This window comes from Malus sylvestris, chromosome 2 (genome assembly GCF_916048215.2).
Source record: "Malus sylvestris chromosome 2, drMalSylv7.2, whole genome shotgun sequence".
Classification (NCBI taxonomy): domain Eukaryota; kingdom Viridiplantae; phylum Streptophyta; class Magnoliopsida; order Rosales; family Rosaceae; genus Malus; species Malus sylvestris.
Genome location: NC_062261.1, coordinates 7,530,976 through 7,543,759, shown reverse-complemented (window position 1 = coordinate 7,543,759; position 12,784 = coordinate 7,530,976). Strand labels below are relative to the sequence as shown.

General features: G+C 36.2%; 2 protein-coding genes across 4 annotated transcripts; both read right to left on the bottom strand.

Annotated features, from left to right (window-relative positions):
- Positions 1-1,099: 1,099 nt before the first annotated feature.
- LOC126608139 (uncharacterized) lies at positions 1,100-3,669 on the bottom strand. 2 transcript variants are annotated; one of them, XR_007617755.1, is made up of 2 exons: positions 2,395-3,669; positions 1,100-2,031 (listed from the first exon to the last, which is right to left on the bottom strand). XR_007617755.1 is itself a non-coding variant. In XM_050275943.1 (2 exons), the coding sequence occupies exons 1-2, from the start codon at positions 3,657-3,659 to the stop codon at positions 1,866-1,868; spliced, it is 339 nt and encodes a 112-aa protein (XP_050131900.1). In that variant the 5' UTR covers positions 3,660-3,669; the 3' UTR covers positions 1,100-1,865. The 2 variants fall into 2 exon arrangements, 1 of the variants encoding a protein (XP_050131900.1); XM_050275943.1 differs by having other exon boundaries at positions 3,487-3,669.
- A 4,450-nt stretch (positions 3,670-8,119) lies between these two features.
- Positions 8,120-9,947, bottom strand: LOC126608129 (E3 ubiquitin-protein ligase RSL1-like). Of its 2 annotated transcripts, none has more exons than XM_050275922.1 (2): positions 8,854-9,947; positions 8,120-8,473 (listed from the first exon to the last, which is right to left on the bottom strand). In XM_050275922.1, exons 1-2 carry the CDS (start codon positions 9,837-9,839, stop codon positions 8,389-8,391), a joined length of 1,071 nt encoding a protein of 356 aa, XP_050131879.1. In that variant the 5' UTR covers positions 9,840-9,947; the 3' UTR covers positions 8,120-8,388. The 2 variants fall into 2 exon arrangements, with proteins under 2 accessions (XP_050131879.1, XP_050131888.1); XM_050275931.1 differs by having other exon boundaries at positions 8,120-8,355.
- Between the last annotated feature and the right edge of the window lie 2,837 nt (positions 9,948-12,784).

The window sequence follows — 12,784 nt, the reverse complement described above, 5'->3', positions numbered from 1 at the left end:
TGATGCCAAAAACTAGAACAAAAACTTAAGGTCATGAAACACAAAAGAAGAGCTGATCATATGCATGGTGGGGAGATTCCATTATCAAAGAGAAATAATAAGTGTAGGAAATCCTCCTCTAGTGACCTAAGAGAACGAATAAGGAGAAGTTTGTGAGACCTTAGACTCATGCGACGTTTATGTAAGCAAATAACATAAGATTTGGATACTTGCGTTTAATTGTTGAATTTATCATATAGGTAGCTTCTTTTGTCAAAAAGGATTCTAAAGTTTGTGAAAAAAAGTTGAACTTACATCATAAAATTAATTTATAATCTGAGAAAAAGTCTATTTCTTATAAGCACACCAAACATTCATTCTTTTCTCGAGGTGAGATTGATATTATTTTTAATACTCGTGGAAAAAAAATTCATAATATTTTTAAATTAACCAAATATAAAAATAAAAAATCAAAACTAGTCTTTAATTGTGGCGCTAATCATTCATTTGAACTCACTCCACAAAGTAATCTCATGATCCTATCCATTTAGGGTGTGTTTGTTGCATCGGACTGTCTCGGACTGGACTAGCTTCATGGATTAAGCTGGACTGGCTTAGACTAGACTAAGCTGGACTAGCTTAGTGAAACGTTTGGTGCAGTGTCGGACTAAAAACCAGGATAACGAAAAATAGTGAAATTACAAATTTTAACGATATAATTACATCCAACTCAACTACAAAATACCCACAGTCAAATCAAATGATAATTACATTAAAATATTGAGTTTTTGTGCATTGTAGCATTGCAATTTGCAAAAACAAACAGCACTTTCCTACAACATAGGAATTCAAAATCAGTACATCAAACTTTCTCACTTTTTGGTCTAAAATCCTTCTAAGCCTCTAAAATTGAGAAATCTATAAACATTCAGCAACCCATATGTCCCAAAATTGTTAAAAACTCAAACTTATCATACCACAAATTTGGAGGAAGAAAATTTTGATTTCTTCTCCACAGCCTCCCAAAATCCATGAATAATACCATATTCATTCATCCCAATTTTAACATACAATTGTAACATCACTATCTGACTTTGCTAAATTTGATAGAGAGACATCATTTGCACTTTGAGCGTAGCTTTCCATACAAAACAATTGAATTTTACAACTCCTGTTTAACGATTTCGTCCAAAGAATAACTTACAACAATTGAATCAAACAACGACTATGATACAACATGAACGATACATTCATGGCACAACCAACACAACAATTACCCCAAAGAAGCAACTCCAAGAATTGTGCTTCTTTGTACACTTACTGAGGATGCTGATTAAAACATCACCAATGCTGCTGCTTTTCTCTAACTTGGTGTATTAGTATAGTCCGCAGACTCCGCACTTCATTCTGGTGCATTTCCTCATCAACGGCAACAAAACATCAACCCAAGACAGAAGCTAATAAAGGTGCATACCTTCCATTTCTTCGTTGTGGTTCAGCAGGAAGTGTATCTTTCACACGAGTCGATCAAATTCATCAGCAAGAAAAGTTGGTAAGGAAGAAAAAAAACTGATTCAAACTTACGACCAGAACCTGTACAAAGAGTTTTTTAAATTTTGTTCAAACAACATATACTGGTCATTCTTCAAATATATATAAGCAGTTAATGCACAACCCCTATCACCCTAAAACAAACTCAAAATTATATAATACTTGAATGCCGTGAAAGAGAAAACCAATATGTCAAGAGGCCTTGCAAATTCATTAATTTTTTTTTCTTTCACCTGTAAGGTTAGAACAGTGATCATATGTGATATAAGAGTTACCTGAAGAACCATATGTAAGAGTTACCTTAAGAACCAATTTCAGAAGTTCTTGAAACATTCCTATTGCAAGATATACAGAACCATATGAGTATGATACTGATCCCCACCAAAGTCACGGCTCCTGCAACACCTCCTAGTATTGCTACAAGAGACGCTGACATTTGGTATGGGAACCACTTCAACTATGGGTAGTATTGTTGTAAAATGAATTATCATGCATTGGAACCTGGAATCCAGAGGATACAAAACGCTGAAGATGATAATCTACGAAGGTGTGCAGGAAAGCAAGGGAATTTAAATCCATCACATGTAACTATTTCTTTTCAATTCTTTATTTCCTTATTATTGGTCTTCCATCAGATAACTAGAAAACATATTAGACAGCAAGTTGATTAACAAAATTTGAATGATTACAACGGCAACCGCAAAGCAATGGTTTTTGGAATCAAATTCGAAGCCTTTAAAATCAAGTAAAATGTCATGCCAACGGAGTAGTAGTGATATACATTCAAAATGAAATAGAATAGAAGAAATGCAGAGTAATAGAAACAAAGCATCATTGTATCATGGGGTTTAGGCAGCTACAAACCTCTAGTCCTTGTCCCAGAAAAGTAAGGCAGCCAGATGTCTAAATACTCGAGCTTCATTTGCCAATGGCAACACGAACGAACAGCCTCCCAATACAACAACAACAACAACAACAACAACAACAACAACAACAACGAGAAGAAGAAAGGAAATTGCCACCCAAATCCAAATGAAATTTCATGACATGGAAAGTTGCAAGCAGGAGATATAATTATAGAAAGAAAAGAGGCATGTTTGAATGAAGGAAGGAATGAATGGAAGAATATGTAGGTGGAAATCAAAATGTAAAGACAAGAGGAGAAGAGAGGAGAATCGGAGAAGCATCAATCCGAATTGTAATTTGGATTAAATTAAATTGAAGGGAAATGCAATCAAATATTCAAATATCAATATCATCGTTGGATTGGATACAGACCATGCCGATAGAAAGTGACATTGCACCGAAAACACTTGTACTACTACTTCTCTCTCTCGCACTCTCTACCAAACCACCCAAATTCAACTTGATCAATACAAACGCATCATATACTAATAATATAACGGACCAAATTAAATACAAATTATATCCTCTATCTCTCTTGAATTTTGACGATGGATATATAGTTCTAGTTCAATCAATCAAAGGGACAGACAGAAAACCCACCCCCCACCTCACCCCATGCAAATTCAATTTCAATTGCGAAGCAATCAACCCACCAAAAGTTTATGCTCAAGCACCAAAACAAAACATCAAATATGAGTCAAGTGTGAACCAGAATAACTGAATAAGAGAGACAGCGAGACAGAGGGAGTGCATGTCTGTCATGCATGAGGTTAAAAGCCACCTAAACAATGTATCAGGAGTCAAAGACTGAATCAAGAGACACAGATGAATTAACTTACAGTGGTAGCAAATGGAATTTGCAATTTCACAGAAGCAGAAATCAAATTCGTACAACTACATCATAGAATACCCAGAAGCAGCAATCATTGAAGAACAAACAATTTCGCAGCATAAGACCAACCCAGATTTCACAGAATCAAAGCAATCCAGATTTCACATAATCAAAACAACAAATGGAATTTGTAAATGATGAGTCAGAGAGAGACTGACGATTTCTTGGCCTGCTCGAGCGAGCGAGCGAGCGTGGTCGATGTGGTTAGTCCAGCGATCAGGAAGAGATCGATCAGGATGATCAAGACGAGCATGACAAGTAGGGCGAGCAGGACGAACATGAAGAGGCGAGTGAGCAGGAGGACGACGACGATCTTAGCTAGTCCGCTCATATTTGGGGGGTCTCGCTGGACCACCTAACGAAAGAGTTAGTGAAAGCGAGTCCCACTTTGTTTGCCCTCACTAAGTGGGACTGGACTGGACTGGACTAGCTGTTAGTCCAATACTGTATTTGTTCCATGCTGGGACTAACATTAATGAGACTAAAGGGGACTAGCATGGACAAAACCCTTCACTAAGAGGTCTTAGCGAGACCCCCTAATAATCATGGGACTAGCTAAGACTATCCTCTCTCGTCCTCGTCATGCTCAACAGCCACTCCGATAGACTCCTCGTCATCTCCGGTCACCTAGATCATAATAAAATATTAATAATTTATATATTAAATAATATAATATTAGAATTTGTTATTATCCAGCTTCTTAGTCCAACACTGCACCAAACGCTTCACTAAGTTAGTCCAGCTTAGTCTAGTCTAGGCCAGTCCAGCTTAGTCCTTGAAGCTAGTCCAGTCCGAGATAGTCCGGCGCAACAAACGCCCCCTTAAACTTAGTCCTGGGAGCCAACAAACAGAGGATTACACTAAAAACTAGTCCAGTCCAGTCCAAGTTAGTGAAGGCAAACAAACGTGTTGTTTTAGGTCATACTTGCAAATTTTCACTCAAATCGGAAAACCTTCAATTCTTTAAATTAGTATTAAGAACATTTTATGGTTTATCACCAACCACTTATTTATCTATATATCATATCACATAAAATAACTAAACCTTTCGAACTAAGTGAAATTTTGCACAGGTTAGTTAGCCGTATTAAGTTACTAACTGACCACTCCCCTATATCATTAAAGTGTTCAACCTATGTCAACTTTTCTATTAACTAATTTAACAGCAGAAGTGTGTATATATAGCTGACCTGCATCTCATGTTATCGCACCCATCAGATTTTTCGACGTTGTAATTGCAACTTGCGCACCTCTTCCAGTTACTTTTCTTCCCAAGCTCCTCCACCATCCACTCTTCATAGCTATTGGTACAATCAAATCCTGTATGCCAAGGAACCTTACAAGTAGCGCAGAAGTCTCTCTTGCAATAAAAACATACATAACAAGACAATCTGGTGCCATCATAATTCTTATGAAGCAACGACAGGGCTGAGCAATCCTCGTAGGGGCAGTACAAGAACTTGTAGTCAGTCCTGTAAGAGTAAATTATAGCAATGGTCCCTGAACTTTAATTAAATTGGAGCAATGATCCCTCAACTAAAAATTCATTACCATTGGTCCCTCAACTTATCAAAATGTGTAGCTATAGTCATTTTCATCAATTTCTTCAAAATTTTGTCAAATTATGTTATGTTGGAATAACCATTTATATAATTAGTGTCCCTCAACTCATCAAAGTGTGTAATTATGATCCTTTTCGTCAACTACGTAAAAAATTTTGTCAAAACGAGTTATGTTGGAATGACCATTGCTACAATTGGGTTAAAGTTAAGGGACCATTTCTCCAGTTGAATTAAAGTTGAGGGACCATAGCTGCACGTTTTGATGAATTGAAGGACCAATGGTAATGAATTTTTAGTTGAAAGACCATTGCTCCAATTGAGTTAAAGTTAAGGGACCATAGTTACAATTTACTCGTCCATGTAATAATCTTTTTTCTTCTCAAGGCATTGCACCACCTGTCAATGACGGCGCGTGGGAGAATTGGACGGCAATACTCAAGGTCTAACATGCCGAGGCAGCCCGGTAAGGGGCACATAATGTTTGTGACATTGTATTCGAGGTTGGACTCAACAAATTTAACAATACATTTTTCACAGTAAAAATGGGTGCAACCCTTGATCTTGAATAAGAGGAGTACCTTATGCATTTGCTCAACACATAAATCACATGTAAAAGTTTAATTGCGGTTATGAGCCAAACCAGGCTGCCGGCTTCGTTTCTTAACTTCGAATGTTCTCGCCTATCCCTTTGAAGCATTCATGATCCAATAACGACGGAGGAATGGAGAACTCCTTTATCCATTAGTAAACACATGATTAGTGAGGAACCAAAATGATTATCCAAGACTTTATGTGTTAAGTTAGGAATGCGAATTATTTCAAGGGAGATTATAAAATGAGAACTTTAACGAAAAGCACCCGGTACTGTTCACTTTAACGAAAAACCACATTTTTACACTAAAAAGTCAATCCTGGTACTATTCACTTTACCCTTTATTTTGTCCTTTTCATTAAAACTCAAAGTTTTCAAGCCATTTTCATTAGTTTTCCTTTATAAAATACATACATATTTTAGCCTCACACAATCATGTTCGTTACTCTTGATTGATTTATTCAATCTGATGCTATAAATAAAAAAAGGTGTGTGAAAAGTTCAAAGAAAGTATGTTAAAATTACCTACTTTATTAATTTCAATGCACGATCATGTTGGACGAAATTCTACTTTTGCCACAAATAGAATGAAAATTGAAATGCGTATATAGATTATTAAAATTCTAAACTTCTGACCCGATTTAAAAAAATAAAATAAAATAAAATTTGCCAACTTATTCCAATCAATTTTTTGTTGATATATTCCAAATTTAATAGATAAAAAAAATTAGCAATACAATTATACAACATATTATATTTTTTTGGTAATCCTTGAAGGGACAATACAAGCACGCACTGCCTGTCATCATCGGTCTTGGACACCGTAACTGGGATGACAATTTAATTCATCAAATCAGATACCTGCAAGTAATCGGTCCGAACAGTTAGATTTTGGGAAGCAAATTTTGGATTTTTTACGGTTATGGGTAACCGTTGGGTAAAATTTTTTGTTTCGGATTCGGTTATGGTTATAGGGCTATTCGCTCCAAACCCATACCCAAACCCGCCCCGTTTTCATTCTTTAATAAAAAATATAAATATTTATTATATTTAAAACCTTTGAGTTCTTTTAACACTACATGGGAGAATATAAAAGTCTTGAGCACCACACATAAATATTTATTATATTTAAAACCTTTGAGTTCTTTAATACGGCTACAAAAGTCTTGAGCACCACACGTACACGCGTACCCACACATGCAAAAGTCTTGAGACAACAAAAGTCCCATTTTTGTGCTCTGTGCTTCTCCCTTCCCCGAGCACCATACACGCACGCGTACACACATGCAAAACAAGGACCACACCACCATCTTCTCTCCCTCATCCCTCACCTTTCTCTTCTTCCCGTGCTCTCTCCCTCACCTCACTTCTCTGCAAGTTCTCTCTCTCTCTCTCTCTCTCTCTCTCTCTCTCTCTCTCTCTCCTTCTCCCGAGCTACGCACACACAGCACCACTACCCACACCACCCCACCGTCTCTGGCGAGCCCTTAAACCACACCCTCCAGACCCCCATCATCTCTGCAACCTCTCACTCTCTCTCTCCTCGTCCCTCTCGCACCATCACCTCGAACTCCCCCGAGAACCAGCCACTGAAACACCACCGGCCTCCTCATCCCTTTCACTGTTTAATTAGTTAAATTTTACGGTTATGGGAAAACCGTTATCTGATGGGGAATCCATTACCCGACGGATTCGGTTACAGGGAATACCCGTTCGGGTTTTTTACGGTTTCAGGTACGGAGAAAACAAACGGGTACGATTATGGGGATGGCACATCCGAACCCAATCCGCTCCGTTGCCATCCCTAGTAATCGTGGATGGCACGTTGACACACGAGCGAGCATGTGGGAAATATTTTGTGTGGGTCATCAGTTCAAAACTCTTGGCCTTGCTATATATAGAACTACTGACAAAAAAATCATTCTAACTTTAAGAAGTGAGCAAAAATACAATTAAAAAAACTAACAGTTCATGCTATTAATATCATAATCAGTGATTTGTTTAACAGATAAATTTTTCTTGAGACGAACTCTGGATGAGCAAGAATGGTTCTAATTTCAATATTTTGTACAGTGATATGATTGGTACATAACCACCACACCATGCTTTTTGTTACATAACCACCACACCATGCTTTTTGTATTAAAAAAATAAAAAGTTTCGAACCCAAAAACATAGGGGATACAGAGAGGTACACACTATGCTTCATTTTTATTTAGTTTCTTTTGCGTTATATCAATTTATACACTTAAAAATATATAAAGAAAATAGAGCAACCAAAATTTTAGACCATGCAAAGACCTTCGTTTGAATCTTGCTCATATGGGGCCTTCAAAATCTCAGGAATATTTCATTGATACCCATCAACCACTCCATTTTCTTCAACAAACATCAAATAAACTCACCGTAATTCAGAAATTTTAGGGATCTTGATTCTAGGAATGGCAGAATAAGAAATAAATCAACCACTAGTCTTGAATGATAGAGTAAAATAGGGTGGTTCACACACCTTTTTTACCTTTTCACACGCTTCTTTTTAATTGTTATCATTTGATATTCTTCAATTCAGTCAATTCGACGATTAAAAATTAAAAAAATGTGTGTGAACGATAAAATGAGATGTATAGATATCACTACTTGTAAAATATACTCTTTGGATTATTAACTATGATAGAAAAGACAAGGAAGATCCAAATTCTACATATATGAAAAAACATCCAAAAGTGATATTAATCCCATTAAATATTATAAACATGTAAACAAACTGAACCATTAATGATGATAATACTAGTATCATGAAGGAATTAATAAGCAAAGTGACGGCGAATAGATGAGTTCCTCCTTCTTACGTAATGCCGCATCCTGCATTTAACCTGTAGTATTACAGCAAGATGACCAAAAACGCATTATTCATTACAGCTTGGACAAAGACGGGTATGAGAAGTTACGGAGGCTTCTACTCCACAATTGTGACAGAAAGCATGTCGACACCTGTAACAATAGTTATCTAACTTTTGTGAGAAAGAATAAAACAAAACACCAAAAAGATAATGTTCATGTAATTGGACGTGACTCATGGACTGTTTATAAATAATAGGATAATTTACACTAAATTTATTTAATCCACCGCTTACATAGGATTTATAATAAAACGAAAGACCACATGATAAAGTTCCACAGTAAAATATAGTCATATATATATATATATATATATATATTAATTTCGAAATTAATTAACTAAACTGCAGAAAATCTAGAAGAAACTAAAATATCAGAACAACAGTTAACTCAAATTAAGGATTTGATTCCGAGCATAGAAAAATTGAACCAATCTACAGAAAATCTAGAGGCAGCAGACAATTTCAACTGACCTGCATAAAATGTAGCTACACCCCTCATTTCTTTCAACGTAATAATTGCACTTTGGACACCTCCTCCAGTTCTTATTCTTGGCAAGCACTTCCAACATCTCGTCTTCGCCCTTCTCTTTCAGCTTCTGAAACATGGCACAATCAAATTCGGTATGCCAAGGAACCTTACACATGGCGCAAAATTCTCTATTGCAATGAGGACACACAGACTGACTGGTATCCTCTGGTTCCTCATTAATCAACAGCGCCGAGCACGAGTTGTAGGGACAGTATAAGTACTTCCTCCGAGGGTCCATAACCACAGATTCACATAAGGCCTTTCCCCACCGATCAAAGACGTCTTCCGGGATAATTGGACGGCAGTACTCGATGTCTAACTCGCCGCTGCAGTCCGGTACAGGGCACGTAATGCAAGTGACATTGTCTTGCAGCCTGGATGCTATGAAGTTAACAATGCAGCCTTGACAGTAAAAATGGGTGCAACCCTTTATGTTAAATGAGTCTTTCAGGTTAACTGGCTCAACACAGAAATCACATATGAAGGTCGAATCAATATCGCTCTCAGGGGCAAGTACAGACTCATATAAAGCATTGCCCCACCAAACAAAGACGTCGGATGGAAGGATTTGACGGCAGTGATCTGGGTCTAAGACACCCTGGCAGTCCGGTACAGGGCACACAATGGATGTGACATTTATTCGGAGACTGGAGACTACGTATTTAACAGTGCACTCTTGACAGTAAAAATGGGTGCAACCCTTGATGTTGAATGAGTTTTCCAGATGAATCAACTGAAGACAGAAGTCACATACAAATGTTGGATCAGTATAAACATGTTGGTTCTTCTCCAAGATCTGAGCGAAACCCAAATTTATTTCCTTCGTATGTAATCCTCCTATGTGTTTGGTTCTGACGGAAACGTGCTTGCTCAATTTCTTGCTGCTGCTGCTGCTCCTACTGTTTCCGTTGGAAACTTTGTTGCCCATCTCTCTTCTGTTCTCTCTACTTAGAGCACTGGAGAAGCCTTCATTCCAGGGAAGATAGGGCGGCTCGCTCTTGTAAACTTTAGTGTTTCAATATAGGGGTTAAATAAGTTTGGACCTCTTGTAGCTTCCTTGCTCAGCAAGGATTCTGAAGACAACCGAATTTTGATCTGATTCCAATTTATTCAGAGGGTTTAATCATAATTAATAAAACCACCCAAATCTCGTCATTGGTGGACCCTACAGCTTAAGGTGCATGACTCATAGTTTGGCATAGACTAAAACATGTGAACGTATTTAAAGGTTGTTGAATGGTTCACAATTGTAAGTGGTAACCTTTTACCATCTTCCACAAAAATTTTCTTTTGGCAATTTTGAATGACCCCACCGCTTGCTTATATCTAAGGGTTTTCATATATATAATAGTTGCGGTTTTTGGCAAACTAATTACAATGTAAGGGGTTGTATTCAATTAGAATTTGAGACATTTTAATTCTTTTTACAAATTTAGGGTTATTTAATCAGGAATTTAAGTAATTCTCTAAAAGTCAATGTGTATTTAATCAGGATTTTAAAGATGTTTTAATAAGTGTATTCAATTAGGGAAATCGATGGAATTTGAGAGATTTCGTAATGTATTTTAAGCATTCTCAAATCTCACATCCCTTCCTGAAATTTGAGAGAATTCACTCAAAATTTTACATAAAATCTCTAGAAATCTATTAAACTCTATTAAATATATGAATTTATAAGTCCATTAAAATTCCTTAAAACTTCAATTGAATACACTCCTAAGTTTCCCCTTCTTGCCTTTGATGTGCCCCAATCTCCACAAAGATATGTGCTTTTGAATAATTCACACAATTGTTAATATTCAACCTCTTCCAATAAAAGTCAGAGTAACAATAATATTCCATAAATATCAGGGTTTCTTGAATTTTGGAAACGCAATTGTTTTTTTTCATCAATTTAAGAAATTACAAAAACAATGACCAAATCCTTTCACAAAAAGCATGGCCAGCAACTAAACAGGCCCTTTCATAATTTCAAAATCGGTCATCATCAGCAGAAAAAATATTTAAATATCGTACGCTTGTGGGCACTGTTTCGACAGATGAAGAAACCTCTTTGCCCTCCACAAGTGTAATTGACACCTACACGAACTCAAACAGGAAATCCATCGGAAAAGAAAATAATCAACTTTGACGATGAACCAAAAATCTATACCAAAATGTAAAGTCCAAATAAATTGTATGAGGATAATATATAGTATCTTAATCTAGAGGTGCATCAAACAGATAGGTCTCGTTTGGCAGCTCAGACTGTATTGACTATTTCAGTCGAACATGATAAATAGTCATCAGATAGTACTGACTAAATTAATCGGACGTTTAGTGCAATGCACAGGGGCGGAGCCACCAAGGGACTAGGGTAGTCTCTGACCCATCCTGACTTCATCTGAGGTGTGAACCTCATGGAAGAAGATGAAGCAAACGACGTCGTTAAGCTGTTTTGATTTTAAATCTTTTCGGTTGTCTAATGAAACGATAAGTTTGACGGGGGAGTTTTAAAAGAGATGTGCAATTTTAAATGGAAAAAGCAACCCCACTTCTGGTTCGATTCTCTCACCTAACAGTAATATACACCCTATAATTTTCTAAAGCAACCCACCTTCTTCATTTGCAGACCTCTCCCCCTTTTCTTTCTTTTTCTACTTCTTTGTATTTTCTTTAGCCTTCCACAACCTACCTCTTACTTGGTTGTCTGAGTTTTTACATTTTTTTTCTTCTTAGTATTGAATTTAAGAGATTTTTTTCAGTTTTGTAAGGATTACACAAATTGCATATGTCAACATGTTATGAATTCAATTTTTTATACACACTCATATATATATATATATATATATATATATGCATATTTGTGAAAGAACCCTTCTCATTCAGAATTCTAGCTCCACCACTGGCAATGCAACATCAAATTAATGATCATATAATTTATACTATATTTATTTGGTACTCTACTATAGCCAAATCACCGTATTATTTATACACGGCACCCAGCATGCTCATATTATTGAATTCATCATGCTTCATCACAAATGCCAAGATTCTATAAAATAAATCAAATGCACTTTCAATTTCCCCATTTTGGATATAACCTGCAATCATTGATGCCTAGGAGGTTAAATTAAGGAAATTTTAAACGAAAAGCTCATGATACTATTTATTTTAAAGAGAAATAATATTTTTACGTTAAAAAGTCAATCATGATACTATTTACTTTATCCTTTATCTTGTCCTTATCATTAAAACTCAAAATTTTCAAATCATTTTCATTAGTTTTGCTTGCAAAACCCAAAGAAGAGTAGAAATCAATAAGCCCACTTCAAATGAATTCATCTCCCTGCAGGTCGTACTCATACCTCAGAGTTTCAACCGAGATAATAACCAAATTCATCAAAAAGCTCAAAAGAAAAAAGAGAGAAATTCAGAAGGTTATAAGTTATAACCCACACCAACCAAAATTAAACCCATTTAGCATATTAACACGGAAATAATAAATACTCCAATTCAAGAAAAAGCTCAAGAAGTTGGGAAAAATTGCCTAATCCATTTCTTCAACTGGGTACGAATTTTCAACATATCTAACTCAGGATCTTTGCAATTCTTGCCAAAAACCCAACCAAATTGATTTTTTTCAACGATTCGACCCATACCAGGAAAACAAACCAAGTGGGTAGTGTTCTTCTGTCAGGGGAGATGGCCGCAAAATGAATAAAAAAAATATACAGGTCAATTTTTTTTTCAGATCTGAAAACTGACAAACCCTAAAATTTTAATTAATACAAAAAATTATAATCAAGTGCAAAATTAGAGAGAACAATAACCAAATTCAATTAATTGAAAGGAAATTACAAGAAAAGTAGATGGAGGAGGGCATAAACTGAT